At 36.7% G+C, this 25,033-nt stretch overlaps 1 protein-coding gene across 2 annotated transcripts; it reads right to left on the reverse strand.

Moving 5' to 3' along the window:
- Positions 1-16,365: 16,365 nt before the first annotated feature.
- On the reverse strand, positions 16,366-24,829 carry SSTR1 (somatostatin receptor 1). 2 transcript variants are annotated; one of them, XM_007473181.3, is made up of 2 exons: positions 24,509-24,829; positions 16,366-23,933 (listed from the first exon to the last, which is right to left on the reverse strand). In XM_007473181.3, the coding sequence occupies exon 2, from the start codon at positions 23,560-23,562 to the stop codon at positions 22,399-22,401; it is 1,164 nt and encodes a 387-aa protein (XP_007473243.1). In that variant the 5' UTR covers positions 23,563-23,933; positions 24,509-24,829; the 3' UTR covers positions 16,366-22,398. The 2 variants fall into 2 exon arrangements, with proteins under 2 accessions (XP_007473243.1, XP_001379158.2); XM_001379121.5 differs by lacking the exon at positions 24,509-24,829 and adding an exon at positions 24,181-24,412.
- Between the last annotated feature and the right edge of the window lie 204 nt (positions 24,830-25,033).

Below are 25,033 nucleotides of genomic sequence, written 5' to 3' on the forward strand. Positions count from 1 at the left end.
TGTTAGTTAAATAATACTTCTTTTGATAACTGTTAGTGTTTCATTGTGTTTCACTATCAAATGTGAACTTCCAAATTGCCTTGAGTCAGATTTAGCTATGACAAAGAAAAACTGTCTTATTTGGGATGGTTATAAAGAAAAAAATGGTTCTTTGTTGATTTGATTTGGTTGATTTTGATAACACTTTAAACCAGTGGAGTTAAAATCATCGAAAGGGGATCCCTGAAGGCAACAAATTAACATTATGTTGTATTATATTATTATTTATTTTGATAAACATTTCTTGATTTCATTTTTATCTGATTTGGAGTCTACGAAAGGAGTTTTGCTTGCCACAAGCAGCCAGACCACAAGTTTAACACCTTTTCTATGTATAGTAGATTCAATGGAGCATATTGTTTGTTTAACAGGAAAAAAATGGGCCCCATAACCTGATGCTAATGGGACAATTTTTAAATAGTTTATTTTGTTATGAATTGATATATGTGAATTTGCTAACCTTTTGGACTCTAAAGTTATATTTACCTTTTTATCATTCCTTTTTTAAAATGGACATATAAAATACACATTAAGATTTTAAAATCATGTAATTTAGCAAATAAGGAAATGGAAAGATGCATTTTCTGTGGTGCAAAAGATTTTAGTAAGGTTTTCTTTGTTTTGTTAATTTGTTAATTCTAGTTAAGGAGATTAGTATTTGTGACTTAGCTGATGTGGCCAAGATTGCTTCTAGGAAGGTAAAGAGAATTGTATTATTCTGAATAATCCAACAGGTTATAGAGTTCTCTAAATAGGTATATTATATGATTTGTGAATATTCCAAAGAACCAACTAATCCACTGTTTTGTTTTTTACACTATGTTGTTGTTCAGCTATTTTCAAATTGTGTTCAACTCTCTGTGACCCTATTTGGAGTTTTCTTAGCAAAGACACTGGAATAGTTTGCCATTTCCTTCTCCAGCTAATTTTACATATGAGGAAACTGAGGCAAACAGGGGTAAGTGACTATCCCAGGGTCACATAGCTAGAAAGTATGAGACCAGGTTTGAACTCAGGAAGATGAATTTTCTTGACCCCATGCTCAGCACTCTATATACTTTGTCACCTAGCTACCCTTTTCCACAATTACAATAAGGTAATGCAATATGCTTTTTCTATGAAAGATTGTAGGCTCCTTATCATTTACCAATAGGGCTCTTATAGGATAACAAGGATAACAGATGGATAGTATTCATGCATCATTCATATCCATCCAAGAATGTAAAAGAACTCCCTCAGCATGTTATGTGGGTTCCCTGAGAAAGATTTGTGGGAAGGATGGATAAGATTACATACAATACAAGTATAGAGAGTGTACTCACTCCAGTAAGATTACAGATCCATTAATGTGTCAAAGTATTAAAGAAATATAGGTACAAACTAACACTATATTGTAAAGTGAAAGGATGTGAGGGCCAGGTAATCAGGAGTAAAAACCCACTGTCATGGCCACTGGGAGGAGAGAGAGAGAGAAAGAGAGAGAGATAGAGAGAGAGAGAGAGACAGACAGACAGACAGACAGACAGACAGACAGAGACAGAGACAGAGAGAGACAGAGAGACAGAGACAGAGACAGAGACAGAGACAGAGACAGAGAGACAGAGACAGACAGAGAGAGACAGAGAGACAGAGAGACAGAGACAGAGAGACAGACAGAGACAGAGACAGAGACAGAGACAGAGAGACAGACACAGAGAGAGAGAAACAGACAGAGAGGGAGATTACTAAGGAGACCAGCTCCTCATAAGTGAGTGAACGTGAAAGAGAAGAAAAAATAGAGATAGAAAGAAAAAACACCCGAATGATTGTGAGAGACCCCAAGCAAGACTCATGAATTGTAACTAGGTCTACTGTTTATGAGAAATATTTTTGTAGAATGTTGAGTTTTAAGCATTACATCATTTAAGAGGTGTGATTTTCCCATAGAATAATGTTTATGAGAAAGTTTTACCCAAAATATTTCTAAGACATTTCTACAAACCCAAGCAATTGAGGAATATTGACAATAACTTGGTGATTTATTGCAATCAGAGGAAGAGAAAGTCTGGGTCATTTGGTAATGACATTATGGAAGCTTTATGGAAGGTCATCAAAAGCATGAACAGTTTCAAGGATTATTATGAAGGAGGCTTTTCAGGAGATTTCTGTATTTGTGTTATAGCTAGATAATACTTTTTGAGCTGCTATTTTGAGACTCCAGGCTTACCAAAAAATCTTAGGCAAATAGGTAATAAAGCATGTCTTTATGGCTGCTTTTCCTCAGTGGGCCTAATTTGTCTTAGGTTCCTCCATACTATAGTGATTAATTGTGAATTGTGAAATAATAAAACAACCTCTGAAGCTTTCAAAATTGATGCCCATTTTGTGTAATCAATGTGGCATAGAAGAAAGCACCTTGGAGTTGGAGCTGGCTGAGTTCCAACTCTGCTACTATCTTGCTACCTGTCCCTTGGCATTTGATTTTATATCTTTGGCCTCCATTTCTTCTTCTAAAAAAATGAAGAATATACTCATTCTATTTGCCTTACAAGGCTATGTGGACCTAAATATAAAGCATTTTGTAAGCTCCTGTCATGTGAAGCATAAAGCACCAAAGAAATGTATCACATCACTGACAAAAAAAGGGATATTTTCAATATGAATGCTTTAAGGGCTCAATAACAGGAAGAATTTTGGAGAATGAGATGTGTCAAAAATGGCTACCTTGTGAAATACTGAGATCCTCACAAAGGGAACAAATGTTCAAACAGAAATTATATAAACACCTCTCAGGGGTGCTCTTCAATCATGGATGAGGTAACCCAAAGATTCTAAAGCCTTATATAACCAGTTTTTCTACAATCCTAGCCAAAGTCTCTTTAATATTTGTGTAGCCCCCCTCCCTCGGTTCACTTTCCCTATACTCCCAATTGCAAGTTAGGTCTGCAGAGGATAGTTACCTACTTTGGCCTTCAGGGTTTTAACTGTAGCACTAAAGATATAATATATTCATTAGCTCCTACCTGGTATCTCCCTAATATTAATGAACTAATTTATATTAATTAGTTCTTATAAAGGGGATATTTACTGAGAAAGTTAAAGCAAGGACTAAAATACAAAAATATTTCCCCAAATCAAGAGAAGGCATACTATCCCCTCCTGCCTATACTTAGTCCTTAGTGACGATGGGCTAAAACATGAAATACCTACACCATCTTCCCCCTCCTTTCCTTCTAAGAACATTCCCTCCTAAATATCATCCCTGTGGAAAGTGGACTCAAATTTGAAATGTACATGTAGGGAACCTGTGGGGCCAAGGGATACCTCGAGACCCCTGGCCACAGGTCTGTCTTTAAGGACAGTTCCACTTCCAAGTTCACTTCAGGGTGAGGCACCTTGGGGTGACTCCTTCCATGGGGCATTGTCTCGGAGTAGGGGTGGTAAGTGACTAGGATGCTGCAGTGGATCTTCAGACAACTGCTGTAATTAGTTGCTGATGAGTCCAGGCAGTTGGACTTCTGATAACTCTTCTGATTGTTTGAAGTTCAGAAGATTAAAGGTTAGTTAATTCCATCTCCAAAAACTCAATCACTTAAGATTAGGAAAAAATAAGTACAAGAGATGAAAGAAGGTGGGGAGTCTTCAAACCTGTAGATTCAACAAATAGTTTTCCTCACTCAAGAGCTGTTTGTAAGAAAACAAGAAATCTTTTACTAGAACTTTTTATATGAACGCTCAATTCTGACTGAACCTTTACTGAGTCGTTAGTGCCTTCATTTATTTAGTTAACTAGAAAACTTTTAACATCACAAAATCACTCATGACTTATTAGTCACTCTGGGCTAGGAATTTTCTCCTTGAAATCTGAGTTATTGGATCAGCAGCTGGCAGAGAATATTGGGAAAGCTCTAATAGGATGAGCAAATAAGCACATGCTCTAAGAACAAAGTAAAATCAGCCATTATATTTCTGTTATTTTTGTTTTTTTAAATGAAAATGCCATATTAGTTTTCATTATTATAGAAAAATCTCATCCTTGTGGAAAAGTAATTTCAAAAGATTGATTTCTAGGAGCAGTTGGCTGACTCAGTAGATTGAGATGGGAGGTTATGGGTTCAAATTTGGCCTCAGGTACTTCCTACCTATGTGACCCGGGACAAGTCACTTAACTGCCATTGCTTAGTCCTTATTCTTTTGCCTTGGAACCCACACACAGTAATTATTCTAAGATGGGAAACAAGGTTTGTTTTATTATTTTCTTAGAGGTAAATTATAATATGCAAAGTGAACTATAGACTTAAGACAAAATCTTTATAATTTAATTTGACAATCATGCTGTATATTGGGTAGGTATCTTTTTTTAAATTAAACATTTGAATCTTCTTGTAATTTAACAAACATTTATTGCCTCAGTTATCATTTTACTTTGCTGGCATAGAAACAGAGACAACTCTTAAAAATGACTTCTAGTGTCCCAGAAGTACCTGTGACTGAAGAATATTGGTGATGGAATACTATTGTGCTCAAAGCAATAATGAACTGGAAGAATTCCATGTGAACTGGAATGACCTCCAGGAATTGATGCAGAGTGAAAGGAGCAGAACCAGGAGAACATTATACACAGACTGATACACTGTGGCACAATTGAATGTAATGGACTTTTCTACTAGCAGAAATGCAGTAATCCAGGACAATTCAGAGGGATTTATAAGAAGGAATACTGCTCACATCCAGAGATAGAACTGTGGAAGTAGAAACACAGAAGAAAAACAACTGCTTGATCATATGGGTTGATGGGATCATGATTGGGGATGTAGTCTCTAAATGATCACCCTAGTTCAAATATCAATAATATGGAAATAAATCTTGATCAAAGACATATGTAAAACCCAGTGGAATTGCTATTGGTTACTGGTGGAAGGGAAAAGGAGGGGAGGAAAAGAACATGAATCATGTAGCCATGGAAAAAAAAAATTCAAAATTAATTAATTAAATAAACATTTTCAATCCTTAAAAAAAATCTGGCTCCTAGGTTTCATCTCCCCTGATGTCAATCATCTGTTCTTAAAAATTAATCAGGTATTGCATTTTTACATATTTAACAAATCATTTCAAAATCCAATGAAATTATTTATGAAAGATTTTAAAACAGGCTAAAAAACTCTATTTCTAAGTTTTTATTTTTATTTATCTTTTTAAAAGCAATGGGGGTTAAGTGACTTGCCCAGGGTCACACAGCTGGGAAGTCTCTGAGGTCAGATTTGAACCTAGTACCTCCAGTCTCTAGGCCTGGCTTTCAATCCATTGAGCTACCCAGATGCCCCCTACTTCTAAGTTTTTAAAGTGTTGCAGACATGAAAAAAAATTTTGGGTTCACAAACAACATTTGTGACATCAAAACCATATATTGATGGAACCATTTCCAAATACCCCTTTTCATTTCTTCAAAGCATGCCTTTTTTTAAATAAATGGGTACCTTCTCACTCATTGAAAAAGGACACTTTTACCTTTAAGGGAGAGATTGTGTGTTTATTTTTTTTTAGAAATATCAACTAATGACAGCTATTTCACACAGAAAAGGTCAGTAAGTTTAGAACACTTTTCTTCTTGCAAAAGAAAAACCATAGCTTTTCTTTAGGTTTGACAACTTTTAAAACACTTTCCTCTTAGATAACTGGAAAACCTTTATTGATTCCAAAGATTTTCATAGTTGCTTCTCATTGTTACACTGAAAAATTGCCACTTTCACAACAACTACAAGCCAGAGTGAGTTAAGTATATTCTTTTCACTGGAAGAAACATCCCTGTATATATGCTGGGAGAGAAAGAGACCTTGTCAATAAATATTGCTTGTTAGTATTTCAGGTAATCTAATCAATACAGTGAGCCAAGCAAGTGAATTTCAGTATTTAAAAATTGCTTTCTGCAAGAGCAAGGTGGGACTCTCACTAACAAGTTGTTGCTCTTGAACACAGAGCCTGATTAGCGGACTTGCTGCCACCAGTAGATCATATGGGGGATGTGATGTGCATATCCTGTTTTGGGGAGTGAGGAATTTTTCTCAACAGTGCCTATCCTGCTTGTGCAGATGCCTGGATCTAAATTATAAGTGTCCCAGTTGAAGTAGAAAAGGGGGACAAATTGGAAACTTGCAGAGGGCTCAAAACCCCTACCATCTCTTCATTTGCAAACAATTGCTCTACTTGGTTTCAATTCCACCATTATCTTCATTGTCCTCTCCAAGTCCCTCTGCATATGTTCTGATACTTCTTCCCCATTCTTGGCTTCATTTTGTGTGTTATTTCCCTCTATTAGATAGAAGGATGAAGGATGGAGATGCCTGCAATCACAAATTAATATCTTCATGGATGGACACCTTTGAGAAGGGAAGTAAAAAACCAAGGGAAAAATGGATGAAGGAGATAAAGAGATAGAGAGAGAGAGAGAGAGAGAGAGAGAGAGAGAGAGAGAGAGAGAGAGAGAGAGAGAGAGAGACAGAGAGAGAGACAGAGAGAGAGACAGAGAGAGAGACAGAGAGAGAGACAGAGAGAGAGAGAGAGAGAGAGAGAGAGAGAGAGAGAGAGAGAGAGAGAGAGAGAGAGAGAGAGAGAGAGAGGGAATATAATAAAGGAAGAAAGACTCAGAGACAAAGAGTTCAACAACATGGGCTCCAGCATGCGTGCTCCTTTGATGGTGGAAAAGAGACAGAGAGAGAGAGAGGTATACGTGTCCCCACTCTTTTATTGGAGAATCAGGGAATGGGGAATGGCAGTAGCTAGTGAACATGTGACATGGCATGTGATTGACAATTGACAACCACAAGATCAAAGAGGAGGAGGTTAATCAAATGTGACCTGGTCGGGAAGCTGATCTGTCAACTTAGGAGCTAGGACCCTGTGGCAGCTAATGTCCTGCCCAGGAAATCTTTTGACCTTTGGACTGTAGGTTTGGAGAGTGGTCAGAATTAATAGAGTACCAATTAAATGCAGTGATCAAGAAGTAATATGACCATGAGTCTACATGAGCACACAGGTTACAATATTAATACATCAATAATACTTTCAAGATTAGAATATCCTGGGGATGTCACAGCATTCCATCAAAACTCTCTCAACATTCCCTTACTAACAACTTTAGAATAATGCATTAAATCAAATTCTAGAGTAGCATAGCCAACAAAATGTCAAGTAAGACATTTTTCGAGCCTAAGACAACTTAGAAGGTCTGAAGAGAGGTCTGTGATGCCAGAGTGATGACTGGCTTGGAGCACAAGTGGCTACAACAACAGCTGTAGGCTTTGGAAGTGGCTATGACAATAGCAGCAGTAGCAGCATCTCTGGGAACTCTCAGTTCAGGGACAGAAAAAGAATTGGAAAACTAGTTGGGAAGAGGCAACAAAGGACTCCTGTGGTAGCACTGGTAGCATGACTGGGCACTGTTTGACAATTCCATTGCCTATAATCTGGGTCCAGGAAACAGTTCCAGGATGGAGAAGGATACTTATGATCACAAGTGGCCATGGTCATAGTTCCAAGGTGGAGGAGTGCTTGCACTTGTGTCTGCAAGGGAGTAGAGACCCTATCTACATAAAGTCCAGAACACAGACCAAGAGGACAGTTGAAACACATCTCCCCAGATCATATCACCATAGAAGCATCCAAAACTCGAAGACCCCCAGAACTAGCTTTGAAAACAATAGTATGAAAAAGGCTAAAGTTTGGGATATCCTTTTCCCTCCAGATAAGCAAAGCTCAACTTTAACAAAAAGCTCAAAGTTAAGATTTAGGTAGGAAAAATGGGCAATCCCCCCCAAACTACCAAGATGACAAGGAAGATCATGATCACTCATAACAAGATAATGGCTTGAAAATATTTACAAATAAAGCCTCAAAGAAAAATGCAAATTAGACACAAGCCAAAAATTCTGGGAAGATCTAAAGAAAGAGATTTTTTAAAAGCTAAAAATATTTTTAAAATCAAATAAGTGTGGTAGAGGAAAATTTTGGAAAAGAAATGAGAACAATGCAAGAAAATTATGAAAAGTCAATTAATGGTTTGGTAAACAAGGCACAAAACATTATTGAAAAAAATACATTACAAAGTAGAATTGACCAACTGGAGAAAGAAGTGCCCAAGCTTACTAATGGAAATTATTCTTTTAAAATTATATCTTATCACATGGGTGGATGGAGATGTGATCAGGGATGTTGACTTTAGTTGATCACTCTATTGCAAATATTAATAACATAGAAATAGGTTTTGAACAATGATACATGTAAAACCCAGTGGAATTGCTCCTTGGCTCTGGGAGGGGGAAGGAAAGAGGGGAGGGAAAGAACATGAATTATGTAACCATGGGAAAATAATCTAAATTAATTAATTAAATAAAAATAAAATTAGATCTGAGCAAATTTAAGAAAATGGACTCTATAGATTTAAAAATTAATTTTTAAAATACTCCAAGTATTATATTTAATAAAATTTATTAAAATAACTAAAATAAAAAACTAGAATAAAAAGGATGCTAACTCAGCTGTGGTTGGGAGAGAAGAGAGAACAGAGTTTCAGCCAACTATATATAAAATGTGACTGTGCAATGTGGTGGAGAGAGGAGAGGAATTCTGGGAAATATTAAAGGAATTCTGGGGAATGAAGTTCAAAGGTACAAAATTTCCACTTATACATTTCTCCCTATGATCTTTTTGGGAGACCAGTCTCACCAAAGGGATCATTTTAAATATAACAAATTTATAAATTGCAATAACTTGTGGATAAAAGGAAAAGAGAACAAAACCAATGATTGCTAGGCACATTGACAAAAAGTCAATTTGAGGGCCCTTTGGCATAAGAATATACATTCAAAATAAATGCATTCAACCCCCCAAAGCGCAAATTCACCATATCACAAAGTTCACTCTGAATCTTCTGGTGCAGCGTGTAGTCTCTGCAGACATCTTTGTGGTGCCTTCTCTAAAAAGTTTCACCTTCTGGATTCTCGGAGGTAGTCTCTTGTTCTAAATTAGGCACAAATTCAAATCAAAGTTCACAACAATAACATAATCCTCCCACCTGAGGAAGATGGTAACACAAGGAGCACTCAGAGACGCATGGGTGAGTTATGAGGTATATTAATCAATTGGCAGAAGAAATTAAACATCAAAAAATCCAAACAAAAGAGAAAAAACTTTCTGGATGAAATATAAAACACCAAAGTCTTATGTGTAAAGTTCTAAGTAAAGGAAAAATAAACCTATAACAGGTCCTTGAATCAGGGTCCAATTAAAGTGATTTAAGCAATTATGCATTGACCTAATCGGTAACTAGGAGTACAGAAAGTTTGCCACACTATGAAAGATAGAAAAGGGACTAGATTTCAGTAGAAAATTGGAAAATAGCATTCTTTGGTCTGATTTTTCCTTATTTCTCAGGGATACTGGGGCCAAGATGGCAACCAAAGTAAGGTGCTTGGTAGAATGAGGTTCAGGGAAGACCTGCATCTGACATGTCAAACCAGCTGCAACCTCGAACCACAAACAAGTTCAAGTCTTCTTGTCTTGGCTCAAAATTTTATCAGTCCCACTGGGATTGGTTGGTCTCTTTGACCTTGTGCTCGATAGGCACTATGCAGGTTAGCTTTGTGCTTTTTTGGCACAGTGTAGTGACTCTTTTTGTAATCCCTTCTCCTGGAATCAGACAGAATCATTAAGCAAAGTCCCATGATTTTTTTAAAACAACAAATGGAATTATTTCTATAGTCTAAAGCTTTTTGGGAATGCATTGACATTAGGGTTAATGTACATTATTAAACTTACCCCAGTGCAAAATAAAAAAAAAGCCTTAATAATACTGCTAACATATGCTTTGAGTTAAAAAAGGAAATAAAATAAAATAAAATAAAACTCAAATACTGTATTGCACATACAAGGAAGAAAAATAATAAAAATGTTTAAAAAGTAAAAAAAATATATAGCTTACAATCAGTGGCACATTGTGTCAGCCAATGAAAGGTAGAACACAAAAGTTTCTCACCCCAAATGAGATTCATTTCCTTTTAACTTGGCCATGAACCACTTGTGAGTGCAAATGATTTTCACAAAGTAACAGTTTTATAAAATACACATTCAAAGAAAGTATCAAAATTCTCAAACTTCACAATAGCCCAATTAATGACAATAGCAATAAAACCACTATCATATAGGATTCATATGTGTTTCTATATAGCCAGTGGCTGTGTGACATTTAAAAAAAAACTATGAACTGATGAATATTTGTCACAAGTTCTACAGATGTAGCAATTCTTTCAACCTTGGAAAAGATATTTTTAACAAAATTTTAACAAAAAAAAATAACTGCCATTATTCCAAAATTTAGCAGAGGATCCTAGAAAAACAAATAAATAAACACACCTCTCTGTAGTGCAGAAATACCTGTAAGGGTAAAAAGGGGGTTAATTATAAAAAGGTTGGACTGGATTATTTATGGATAGGGTCTCCAGGAATTTAATTAATTCCAAAGAGATTTATTTACAATTTATTTACAAAATGTAGAAAGTGATGTGAGAAAATCAGAGAGGATAGGGTAAGAAATCTAGCCTAAGCACTAAGTAATTTACTCCTGGCCCCTGGCTCAAACTGGGCAGGGGGAGTTAGTCCTTAGTCAGAGAGGCCTCAGAAAAGCAAAGGACCTGGGAATGTCTCTCTCAAGAGGTAGGCCCCTCCTGAGGCTAGTCTCTTCAGAAAATCCAGGAAAGGAGTCAGGTTTTTTACTCACCACGTGTCAGACCAAGAGGAGAGATTTAAGGACAGTCTTACCAGGAACAGGGTCTCAGGTCCAGTCAGCAGATTCTTCATCAGCCTCCAACTCGAACTCAGAACTCCAGAAGAAGCCAAAGTCCAAGTAGAACTCCCACTCAGGAAGTTGTAACTCCCTTTTAAAGACATTTTCTTTTGCATCAATTCCTGTACCTTCCCCTAATGTTATGTATACCAATTATAGCTGAAGCTTTCCTTAGGATGGCCCATGGGGCAGTCAGTTTGATTCTGATATGTCACCCACTATTGCACACATCGGTCACAGATTTAATGATTAAGTGGGATGTTTACACTTTTGGTGATTAGATCTAAAAATGGGCAGGGGAATTAATTTAATTTTCACAATCAGGGAAGAGTTAATTTAATTTTCACAATCAGAGGAGAGTTAAATTTAATCTTCACACTACTTAGGCTTCATGCTTTATATAAAAACTTTTGTGGCAGAAACTTCTATTATGTTCTCTACCTTTAATTCAACATATATACATATATATATATATATATATATATATATATAAAACATATACACACACACACACACATATATATATATATATATATATATATATATTTATATGCTCTTTGATCCAGCCATAGCACTGCTGGGTTTGTACCCCAAAGAGATAATAAGGAAAAATACATGTACAAAAATATTCATTAGCTGCTCTCTTTGGGGTGGCAAAAATTGGAAAATGAGGGGATGCCCTTCAATTGGGGAATGGCTGAAGAAATTCTGGTATATATTGGAGATGGAATTCTATTGTGCTCAAAGGAATAATAAAGTGGAGGAATTCCATGTGAACTGGAACAACCTCCAGGAAGTGATGCAGAGTGAGAGGAGCAGAACCAAGGAAATATTGTACACAGAGACTGATACACTGTGGTATAATCAAATTATCAAAGAAAAATCAAATGTAATGGACTTCTCCATCGGTGGTAATGCAATGACCCTGAACAACTTGGAGGGACCTACGAGAAAAACCACTATACACATTCAGAGGACACACTGTGGGAGTAAAAATACCGAAGAAAAACAATTGTTTGAATTCATGGATTGAAGGGATATGGTTGAGGATGTAGACTCTAAATGAACATCCTAGTGCAAACATCAACAACATGGAAACAGGTTCTGATGAAGGACACAAGTAATACCCAATGAAATTGCATGTTGGCTGCAGGAAGGGTGGGTGGAGTGGAGGGAGGGAAATAATGTGATTATTGTAAGCAAGGAATAATGTTCTGAATTGACTAAACAAACTAATTCAAATGGGAAAAATAAATAAAAAATAAAAATAAATAAATTCTCCAAAGGTTGTATATAATTGTAATCAGTTTTGATGGAGTCCATCCATCGTTTATGTGACAATTAACAAAGGCAAAGTGGAACAAAAAGGTCATATAGGCAACATGTGACCTTGATGGATCTAGTGACAACCTCAGTATCCCTAAGTACCTATTTTTTCACAAAAGAGGGCTTGTGCAAGTTGTTTATTGGCTTTCACAATGATATTCTTCAGTACAGTCATGGGGAAAGGTACAAATAAAGATCAGGTAACACAATATATCTAAGAGGCCAAACATAGTAGCTTATAATGATTTAGTGTAATAGAAAGATATTGATTAAATTAATATATGAACTTAAAAGAAAACTAAACCTAAAAGCAATCAGCAAAATAAAATAAGCATTGACAGAGTGCAGGCAGTGAATTAAAAATCATTTTTTCTAATTCCAATAGACATCTTCACTATTATGGAAGAAAAACAAAACTCAAAAGGCTAACATCAATAAATTTCCATATCTACTTAAGGTTTCTTCCCCTTCCCAGTATTATGATCCATTCAGATTCCTTTTGTCACACCTCTAGAGTTTCCTATACCCACATTGAGCATAGTGTGGAAAAATCCCATAATGGGTTTGTTGCAGAAACTGGGCAGGCCAAAATAGCAAGGGGGGTGTAAGATGAATCTCCCATTTGAATCTTAAGATTAGTCAAGCTCTCGGAGTCAAGATGGCTGCCTAAAAGGAGCAGAAGTTCAGACCTCTGAATACCCTACCTTACGGATCACAACCTGAATGCTCCTAGGGGACTGAAAATCAAACCTAACAATAAGACAGAGCCAAGGAACCCTCCTGCTGGACTCAATTCAAAAGGTATGCCCCCCCACCCCCAAGCATGAATCCAAGAACACTTGGGTTTAAGGGGAAGGTATGATGATATACTTAGAGAATTAGCCAAAAATTAGTTGAAGCAATTGTTAGCAAAGTTACAACATATAAAGTAGTACCAAATAAATCACCAGCATTTTGATGTATTACCAATGAAACCCTGGAGGAAGAGATAAAAAGAGAAATTCCATTCGAATAATTGCAGACAACATAAAACACTTGGGAATCTGCCTGCCAAGACAAATCCAGGACTGCAATCACAAAACACTTCACAGAAATAAAGACAGATCTAAATAACTGGAGAAATATTAATTGCTCATGGGTAGGGGGAGCCAATACAATAAAAGTGTCAATTCTACCTAAATTAATTTACTTATTCAGTGCCACAGAAAAACAAAAAGTCATCAATAACAAGGGAATCAATGAAAAAACAAATGTGAAGGAAAGTGGCTGATCAGTATCAGTCCAACATAATCCAAAGCAGTAAATATCAAAACAATCTGGTACTATTTCTTACAGATGAATTCTGTTATTTTTTTCTAGCATGATAAAATAACACTTTGGTAGGTAGTTTGATAGGTATGGCACTGAATAAGGCCAAAATAATGATTTAGACAAAAGAGGTGATGTAAATAAATTAGGGGAGTGAAAAAATTAACCTGTCAGATCTATGGATAGGGGAAGAGTTTATGACCAAACAAGAGATAGAGAGGATCATGGGATAAAGTGGATAACTTCAATTACATGAAATTGAAAGGTTTTTGCATGAACAAAACCAATGTACTAATATGAGAAGCAAGAAATTGAGAAAAAATTTTAAAGTAAATTTCTCTTATAAAGGCCTACTTTCTCAAGTGTAAGGAATTGAGCCAGTTTTGTAAAAGTAAGAGCTGTTCTCCATTGATCAAAGGATATGAACTGGCAATTTTCAGGAGTAATCAAAGCTATTAATAGTCAAAGAAAAATACTCTGTCACTAATAATTAGAGAAATGCAAATTAAAGCAACTCTGGGGTAGTAATTCATACCTATCAGATTGGCTAACCTCCAAGAAAAAGGAAAATGATAAATGCTGGAAAGGATGTGGAAAAATTGAGATGGTAAAGCACTGCTGGTCGAGTTATGAACTGGTACAACTACTCTGGAGAACAAATTGAAACTATACACAAAGGACTATAAAATTGTGCACCCTTTAACCCAGTAATTCCAGAACTAGGTCCATGTCCCAAAGAAATAAAAACAATAAAAAAGATCTATATATACAAAAATATTTATAACATCTCTTTTGTAATGGCAAAGAATTGAAAATTGAAGGTACATTCATCAGTTGGGGAAATTCTGAATATATTGTTGTATATGATCATGATGGTATACTCTTGTGCTATAAAAATCATAATAAGTTTTAGAAAAACCTAAGAACTTATATGAACTGATACAAAGCATAATAAACAGAATCAGGTGAACACTGTATGTTAATGATAATATATATTATAACAATGATCAAAAAATTGAAAGATTTAGCTACTTGGATCAATGTAATGATCTAAGATAATTCTAAAAGATCCAAGATGAAAAATACTATCTACCTGTGGGGAAAGAACCGAAGAATTCTCAATGAGATTTGAAGCATATTATGTTTTCACTTTATTTTTATGCTTTTTTCTTTCTTTCTTTTTTTTTTTGGTGCAACATGACCAATGTGGAAATGGGAAATCTTTTGCAAGGCTTCCCATGTATAGTGGGTATCATATTGCTTCTCTTCTTAATGGATGGAGAAGGGGCTGGAAGGAGACATAAAATTTGGAACTCAAAAAATTAATATAAAATATATTTTAGAAAGTTCCTTGAAGTTCAGTATTGCCAACATTTAGTACAGTACTTGCCACCTATTAGACACAATAAATGTTTATTATATAGTACTGAAGAGAAAAAGAAATGAGAAGATAAATGTTTGCTGAATTACTTGATGATTCATGTATTGAGTTTAAAAAAAAAAACCCAACCCAACGCCATTGGCAACAACTACCTGACAATAATATTTTAATTGAATTACAAAGATTTTGTTTCTAATCTTCACTTTGAGTATATATCACAAAAAATGAATAAAATCAGTTTGTAAAAGTCACTTTACAAATCAGATTTTTCAAATAACAAATGAAAACAATACTAATTTTCAATTGAAAAACTCAAAATAATTTTTGCAATAATTTGGAATAGATTGAACTTCAAGCATTCTAGGAAGTCTCTCTTGGTTATTCCCTTACCTGGTCATAAATGTGTAAACTAATATAATTTCTCTTCTATGCTTTAAGGCATAAGTGAATTCTATTAAGATACAAATGACACCAAAATTTTAGTAAATGTTATTCATCATTTATACTTTAATGTGAATACATTTATCAAGTTTGTTCAAAGCAAATTTTGATTGAGGAAAGGATACACAAGTCAAGAGGACATTAGGTGCCAAAGCTGGGCATACCATATAGTTAGAGAAAGGTGCCTTGTAAAACAAAGTAGACAGAATACAAAATTGTCCAATATGACAATTTTGAGCCAGTGCCAGCCCTGGATATGATTATTATAAAGAAAATTAAGTACTTTGTGGCAGAGATGCCTACATCTATTTGATTTCCTTGGATATTGATAAAAGAGTATAATTAGATATGATTCTTAATAGAAAATTTACATATTGCTAATACTATTATAGCAATAAGATGTTATAAATATAGAAAAAGAGTAAAAGCTATTTTTCTTTAATAATCAAATATATTTTTCTAGGATAGTCTCAATATATAGTCATTAGTCCTATTATAAAATGGCATGCCTTTAGCTTACTCTTCTGGCTCTGATGATACATACTTGCATATATATATATATATATATATATATATATATATATATTTCTTTTTTTTTAAGGAGTAGTTGGTTTCCAGTAGGAAATAATTTCTATGGTTAAAGAAGCCACATCTTTTTTTTTTTCTGCATGTACTGCCCTGGGGCTTGATATGATCTAATATCATACTATGGAATTATTTTACGTTTAAGTGAAATACAAAGAGCCTCCTTCCTTAATCCCATTTTATGGTGTGGTCCCTGGAGATAGCATTCACTATATCATGTGCATCTTCTTCTTTCTCTTAACATCCCTTTTTATTCCTTGCTCACTACAAATACTGGAAGACTGGATTTGAAGACACCACCCATTTGTTGGGCTATTCATTTTAAAAATATTATTCTTTCTTCATTATCCCAGATAATTTTTTAAACTAGCTTTTTAATGCATGTGGACAGACTCAATTTCAATATACAGAATACTTTAACTCCTAAATTATATGCATATTTTGGCAATAATTAAACAAGTTAAAAATGTCATTTTGTAAGATTTTTATTTTCCTCTTTATTAATATACCTTCTTATGTGAAATATTTATTGTTTCCTTTAAAATATTCCAATTCAGAAATAAAGGCCAGAAAAAAGAAAATGAGAAAACCAAGCATGAAAGTTGAAACCAACTAATAATAAAGAATAGATCTAAATGGTCATGTATTCACAAACTGCATTATTTACCAACCAATAATTTTGCCTTTAAAGTTTTGTCCATTAACTTTAAAATAGTAGTGTCCACATCATCCTTTATTTCTTGGTCCTTTTTACTGTGAATAACACAAATCAGTTGCTGTTGCTGACCAGTTAAATCATGTAGTTGTTATCAGTGTATATATTATTCTCTTGGTTTTGCTTTTACTCTATATCATAGTGCTGCTTATCCCATGTTCCTCTGTATTCTTCATATTCATTATTTCTTACAGCAAAATAATATTCCCATTTAATTCACATGCCACAGTTTATTCAGGCATTCCTTGCTTAGTTTGTCTGTAGTGTTTTGGAGAACCCTTTGGAAGCAGGGACAGTCTCATTTTTGTCTTTATATACTCAATGTCTATCATAGTGACTGTCACAAAGCAAGTACTTAATAGTTTTCTATTGATTGTTAAGCATATTTTTCTATAGATAAGAAGATTTTATAGAATTATTTTCTTCTTCATGGGGATCTTTAAACTTATAATAATTTTCATAATGGTTGGTATTTTCTTTGGTATATTTCCATCTCTAGGCTTAGTTTCTGAACTGGAGCTTGGTGCCAGGACTAGACACTTCTTGCTATTGTACTCTAGGTTGGAGTGGTCAGTTTTACTTGGTCTTACCTTGGATCTTCTGAGTTCCTACACTAATCTCTACATCCTAAGGTTAGGCCCAGGATCTTTGGGTTTCAGAGCACTCAATTGTATCACAAGGCAGAGTACTAGGCATCTGAGATTCCCTAGATCTGTGATGGTGAACCTATGACACATGTGTCAGCACTGACATGCGTAGCCATTTTCAATGACTGCTGCATACAGAGAAGTATGGGGCTGCATGCTGAGAAGGATTTTTTTTTCCTCCAAGTGACACACCATCAGAGTTATGCTCAGCTTTTTGGTGAATTTTGACACACCAAGCTCAAAAGGTTGCCCATCACTGCCCTATATTCTTTGGCATGTCTGGGTTGAGTGCTGATTCATGGCACTTGTTATTACTCCTGGGGCTTCTAGGAATCAGATGTTTTCTACCTTGTGACTTTTTCATGGGATCCCCCTGTTCTGATGAACATGGAGCCTTGCAAGTTCTACATGTCTCTGGCCCATCTCTATTACTGGATGTTACTAGCTTGCTTGCCTTTGCTGGCACTGCCCTCTTTTGTTCTTGGATTTCTGGCTAAATTTTTGCCAGATTCTAGGGTTGAAGAAATTAATTTCCATTTTCATCAGATTTCTTGATCATTACTAGATCTAGAGAGAATTTTAGGTTTTTGCTGCAGTTAAAACTAGGCAACTGTCTTGACTGGAAGTGTCTGATATATTCTTTTCAACAGAATTTAACTCATAGAGAGCTCACATGGATAGTCATACCATATCCCAATATCCCGACTTCATTAGTCTGAAACCATGTTTATTGATTTAGTGAAGAAATACTAATCTGATTAAAGGGAGGAACTCTTTTTATTCCTGCTTTGGAATTCTAGAAGTCAGAGGCTGTGCCATGTCTTTAAATTAGTTTTTTTTTTAAAGCACCTTTCAGAGCATGCTGATATTAAATGGCCCAAAATATGACAAATTATTGAATTACCACAGTATTAATTAAAGGCTGTCATTGAAGGAGAATTTGATTTATTCTGTTTGGCCCTCGGTGGAATAATTAGAAGTTTGGATCTCCACTTGTCAGGTATGTTGGAGAGAGGTTGCTTTTTTTCAGGTATTAACTGATCTAGATGTCTGGATAGGTTCCTTTCAATTCTTAAATTGTGTGATTGTATGGTCATTGAGGAATTACCCTCAATGTGAATTTATAGTTTCCTTTAAAGTCCAATAGGCTAGAATTTGAGGCAGCTAAATGGTGCCGTGGAAAGTATGAGGGACTTGCAGTCAGGAAGATGTGAATTTATTTCTCTCCTCATGTTCTTACTAGCTGTATGTCATATAATCTCTTTCAGTCTTTGTTTACTGATCAACAAAAGGAAGACAATAGTAGCATGTACCTTACAAGGTTGTTTTGAGGATCACATGAGGTAATATGTGTAAAGCATATATTGTAAATAAATCTTCAAGTACTACATAAATGCTAGCATTAAAGCAGTCTAAGATACTCATGTGAATAAAAATAAAATGTTGTCTTTAATTACAAGTGTGTCTTGTTTAGTGGGAGACCATATAATATTCAGTAATGCCATAGGCATATTGTACATTTATAAAGTCTCACAATTAAATGGGCACACAATATTCATTTTAGTCTACTCCAGCTCTATTCTGAATCAAATAAGATTCATTAGATTTTTTGGGTAAATTAATCATCAAAATCCCAGCCAAATAATTTCATTATTTATCAATCTCATCACCTTCACCACCTAGTGAAAAAAGTATTTATGTGAAATTCTGAGCAAAAATAAAACTTAAATTGCTAATCATTATTTAAAAGGCATTTTACATTTTCTCTCATATCTTCAACAGTAGATTAGGAGAACATTGTCTCACTTAGGCCATAACCATTCAATCAGAAATTTACCTGTTCTGGATTCAAAGTGATGATGGGATGAAGTCATAGAAATAACTTTTAGGTAAATAAGTGTATGCTAGGACAAAGCTAGAAAATACTTTGAACTATAAGAGTATCTTTAAAAGGAAATTTTAAAAATGAAAAAAAAATAGGGGTACTTATACCTATCCTGAGATATCTTTATAAAGCAGTAGACAGTTGCTTTTCTCCCACAATCTTTTCCCCTTTTTACCTGTGTATGTGAATCAGCAGTTACACAACAAGGTCTATCATTAGATGTTTGATCTCTAATTTAGTGTGTAAGGCACAGCCAGTGGGGTTGAACACTTAGTTAATTTGGTAATAACATAAGGGAATAAGAATGCAGAAATAAAAAAGTAAATCTCTTAAATGAATAAACATTCAATAATTTTTAGAAACTTTAAAAGACTTTTTCTAATGGCAAAGTAATAAGAGTATATTTCTAGCAATAATCCAAACTCATCTGATTAAAATCCAAGAAAATTTCCATTGCCTATGGGGTACATGCTTCCCATGGTTGATTATAGCAATAAAATGAATATTGTAAAATTATAAATATCCAATCCAACAAACATTTATTAAATACCTACTATATACAAGGCACTGTGCTAGGCACTGGGAATACAAAGACTAAAACAGTCCTTGACCTCAAAGAGCTTATATTTACTGGGGATATACAACATGTAAACAGATTTGTATACAATAACATATATTTTGTATTGTATACAATAATATACAGTAACATTTGTATATGACAATCACAGCCATGATGACTAGAATGGCAAAATAAGAGGACTAAATTGGTACTTTAATGTAATTATGAACAAGATTTTTAAAAATGTAAACTTCACTGATCTAACAATTCTATTCTATTTAACAAAGACATTTGGGGTAAATTTTAATTTTAATCACACCCCAAAGCAACACTTAATTACTTTTAAAAGAAAAATTTTAGTTAGTTGCTATTTTAAAAGCAAATCTTTTTGCTAAAGAAAACTTCTTAAAGCATCAAAAAATTTTTTTACATAGTGTCTAGACTTTGTTTTGTTTCATCTGTTATCAAAGGAAGAACATGAGAGCATTTTATCTGCCTTTTTATTTAATATTTATACTTGCCAACTTTCAAAAATGATTTGTAGCTGGGAATTTCTAATCATTTTGACTTTGTAACAAGACTCCATCTTACCTCTAATTAAACTAGATTTACATAATGCTAGATTGAGTTATTACAGCTCCAATTCATTTAGGTAGATATGAAATGTACAGAAACTATTCTTCCCATATTCTCCAAAGAGGTAAGAGGACTTCATGATTGGATAATTTCTGCTTGAACTAAATCAGAACTCAGGACATATAGTGTTAGATGCTCCTTAGTCCTATTGTATGTAGTGAGCTAAAGTACACATGCTTCTGAGCTTTTAGCTTGAATCTTTTTGAGTGGTATGTTCCAGAAAAGGTTCACTAACTAGGTTTCCTGTTAGCTGTATTTGGCATTTTTCATTGACATAGGAAAAATGTGTTTATATATTTAAATCTGCCCAAATGTGGCATAGTATTATGCAAAATGTGGGAATAACTGGGACCTATCATTGTACATTGCAGGGTCCTGATTGTTGTTAATATAATTTGTTATATTACAAACAGGAGACAATAATAAGTATAAAAACATCAGTTTACTAGGCACACAAAGAAAATGGAAAGAGAAAGGAAGGAAATGTGACAGGAAAGGGGAGAAAAGAAGACCCTGCAAGAGTGAAGGATATGAGAAGCTTTCTAGAGTAAATCATTTTCTATTTACCAGATTCTCTCTTGAATACAAATCAAAGAACTTGTATTTAGACTGAGAAGAGTAGGAGGAAAGATAATTTTCAAATATAATCTATGAGTAAATGGATGAATAAGTAAATGAGTTAATTAATGCACACACATACCTTCAGTTAAGGTAGGAGGACTCTTTAGGCATAGTTATAAAAACAGCAACCCTTAAAAGTTAAGCTGCAGGTATTCTGATGTGTGAGACAGGGCATGATATGGGGCATGGAGGAAGGGAAATAGGTAAATATTAGAGCAGCCCTAGTAAGCCAGTTTCAGTTTTGAGAAAACCTTTTATCTGCTCTGGTTTGGCCCCTCTTGGTATCCCACAGGTCGACTGACCTTACTTAATTACTTAAATCACATAGTTGGATTTTAGAAGTGGACACTGGCAGGTAATGTTGAAAAAGGTGATGGAGATTATCAGCAGCCTAAAATCCAGAAACCCATAAAATTGAATCTGTTTTTACTCTGGATTGCCTCTGTCATAGTTTTCTTAGTCTGTGATGTTAGCTGAATGGAATAACAGAAAAAAAAAGAAATGTGGAAATGTAGAAGAAAAAGGAGAGAATTACCTCAACTATTGGGATCTTAGGCTCCTAGATGACTAAGGTAATGCTGGTACAATGTTAATGTAGGACTGGAAGTGAACAATTTCTCCTAGTATTTTTTCAGGAAAGAGTTTTCCTCTCTTGTTTGGGAGGGTAGATTTGCTGTCCATCTATAATCTTGATCTTGGGTTAAAGGTCCTCCATTATGCCTGTATTTTCCCACAGAGTCCCTAAGTGGTAAATGAAAGGAAGGGAAGACTTTTTCTGAGGGTCTTCCAGTGTCCCTCCGTCTTCATGACAGGTATCTGTACTAGTGTTTGTAATGTGGAAGCAGAGGATGAGAGTCTTAAGTCTAGCTATATGCCCCTGCCCAGGTGAACCGGGGATGTAAGGGATGTAGAGGAGGGCAGGTTCATAAGATGGAAAGTAAAAAAAAAAAAGGAAAAGAAAAGAAAAACAGTGTTAACTATGGAAATTGCCTGCTCCCCTTGCTTGACAAAGAGGTGAAGTTGAACAGAGGGACTGAAGTTTCACTTAGATTAAATAAGGTAACAATAATTATCAGCTAAAGGCTGACAGAACAAGGCAGAGATAAATTTTGAGAGGGGTTACAAAGGTAGGGAGGGAGATGGTAGGAATTCTTTAGAAAGGAAGAAGATTCGAAGAAGCTTAGGACCCAATCCAGGTTTCATTGCCTCCCCTCGGTTCAGCTTATTTCATTCTTTCAAAACCACAGTACACCCATCTTTCCCTTTGATTCCCTTATCCTATTTTCTGGTTTGTCTTTCCCCGCCTCTATTCGACCTGAGCCCTGTCTCCTGCTTTATCGAATTGTCCCAGTCTTGTGAAATCCCCTTCTCTCCATTCGAACAGCCCTCCCCCCCCCCCTCCCATCCCTGGGCCACAGCACTACTGCCCCAACAACCCTTTAAAGGGTGCTAATCCTGGAGGTACAGGTTCCGTTGCCATAGACTCCTCTGGACTCCACGTTGTCCGGTTGGTAGTCCTCCACACTGTATCCTCGACTTTTGAGGGCAGTGGCGTAGTAGTCAAGCGGTTCCTCTGTGTTTTCCATCCAGCTAAGGCAGAGGATGCGCTGGAACGAGCGCTTGAAGTTGTCTGAGAGGAAGCCGTAGAGGATAGGGTTGGCACAACTGTTAGCATAGCCCAGGATGACTGAAAGTTGGCTCACAGTAGCATCGTCCTGTTCAGCAAAGACATTAACCAATTGCACCACATAGAAGGGCATCCAGCAAATAACAAAGACCATAACTACCATCATCACCATTAGGGTGATTTTACGCTCTGAGCGCTTGCGTTGTTGCCAGCCGGCTTTGAGGGCTACCATGCGAATCTTGGCAATGATGAGCACATAACACAAACAGATGGCCCCGACTGGGAGGAGAAAACCCATAAGGAAAGTATACAGGACGAAACCTACAAGCCAGCTCTGAGCTGGCTCTGGCATAAGCATATTGCAGGCCACCGTGCCATCGCTATTGGCAGCAGTGCGGGAGAAGACTATGATAGGCAGGATGACCACTAGTGAGAGCACCCATACTCCCAGATTTACCACCTTGGCAACGGTGGGCCGACGGTAGCGGGCAGCCTTGATGGGGTGCACCACAGCCACATAGCGGTCTACGCTGAGCACTGTAAGGCAGTAGATACTAGTGAACATGTTGACTGCGTCCACACTGAGCACCAGGCGGCAGAGCAGTGCGCCGAAGGGCCAGTGGTGCAGCAAAGTGGAGGTGACTAGGAAGGGGACACTCAGCATGAGCAGCTCATCTGCGATGGCCAAGTTAAGAATGTAGATATTGGTGGCCGTCTTCATTTTGGCATAACGCAGGATCACATAGATAACCATGGAGTTGCCGCAGAGCCCCACGACACAAACCACGGAATAGATAAAGGATATGAGGATGGCGCTCCCTTGCCCCTCGCTCAAGGTCCCATTCTGACTAGCGTTGCGCCCTGGCTCCTCTGTGCCCTCAGGAGCTATGGACCCTGGGCCTGAGCCGCCGCTGCTAATGCTGGGGCTGCTGCTAGAGGAGGAGGAAGGAAACGAAGCAGTATCGTTAAGAAACATTCTGGCCTGCGCTGCAGGTGGACTCTGGGCTGTGCTCTTCTGCTCTGGTCCTTCCCTTAGCCCCTAGGTAGCCGGTCCCGTTGCTCTTTGAGTGCTCCCACTTCCCAGTCCTCACCTCTTTCAGATTACCGCAGTAGAGAAGGGTCCGGGTGCGAGAGACTGCGGCTAGGAATGCTGTTCAGGCTCTGGCTGGAGGTGCAACGCATTGCTGGAGTCTTGTCTGTGCTCTGCTGCTTTATTTTCGGGGGCTCGGGGGAACAGAATAGCTTGGGGGTGAGAAAAGAAGGCTGGCTGACGGACCAAGCCGCGGAAGATTAATTGGCGCGGCTCTGGGGCTGGTGAATGATTAATAGGCTCTAGCACGTCAGCAGCTACGAAAAGAAAAAGGAAAAAAAAAAGGGGGTGGTGGAAGTGGATATAGTTATATCCCTTTCCCACTCTAGTTTCCCCTCTTCCCATCCCCCGCCCCCTTTATTTTTTCTTCCCAGCCCTACAGATGGATCTACATGAAGTGAGACCTTGTTTCTATTACTGTCCCACAGACGGATGGCTCCTTACTAAACCCAGCCCATCTTCACTCTTTTCAGTCTCCAAGTCGAAACTGGGAAGTTTCCCTACCTTATTGAAGAGCTCGTGATGGTTCAAAAAGAGGCAATGCAGACCTCACACCTAGCTCCTACATTCGCCAATGACGCTTGTGACAACTTAAGTTCCCAGGGACAGATATCTAGAGCTCCACCAAATCTCCCTTAATTTTCCCCCTCAGGTTTTCGACTCAGAGGATATACTCGTGTTTTTCGTGGTAACACTGAGTCCTTAGACTGTCCCTCCTTACAGCTCCACCGCTCCCCCCTCCCTCCACCTCCCCCCTTCGCCCCCAGCTTATTTTTCTCTCTGAACCTCACCTACAATAGCATGTTCAGAGCAACATCCTAGTCCTCCTTACCTCCTTAAGTGCTGCTGGGATACAAACCCTCAGGTCATCTGTTCAAATGGTATGTGCTATCCTTAAGCTCTTTTAGATCTATAGAGCCAGAGAACCTAAATTTACCACTTTCCCCTCTTCCCTTCCTGCAATATTTATGCCGTCTGGCTCGGCCCTGCACACACACACACACACACACACACACACACACACACACACACACACACACACACACACACACCCATGAGTAAGAGCCAATGTTATGTAAAGTCAAAAGAACGGAATTTTTTTTAAGAAGAAAAATGTTTCAATAAAAGGAATCGTCTATCTAGCTACATGTTTAAGACTACGTAGAAATTTCCGCCAAAAAAAAAAAAATTACCCCTTCCCCCAAACCTGTTATCTTAATCACTCAAAGTCTCCAAGACCTCAGATTGATGGCTGAACTAGAACCTAGGGCTCCCTCTGGAGTATGCTGGGTGCTATTGGAATCCATTTTGGTTTTCAATGAGAATTTAGAGTGGACAAGCTGCTGTGTCCTGACTA

The sequence above is a fragment of the Monodelphis domestica genome, chromosome 1 (assembly GCF_027887165.1).
Source record: "Monodelphis domestica isolate mMonDom1 chromosome 1, mMonDom1.pri, whole genome shotgun sequence".
NCBI classification, from domain to species: Eukaryota; Metazoa; Chordata; class Mammalia; order Didelphimorphia; family Didelphidae; genus Monodelphis; species Monodelphis domestica.

Excerpts from the sequence above, each read along its gene's own strand:
- SSTR1 (XM_007473181.3), bottom strand. The coding sequence starts at position 23,562 with ATGTTTCTTAACGATACTGCTTCGTTTCCTTCCTCCTCCTCTAGCAGC.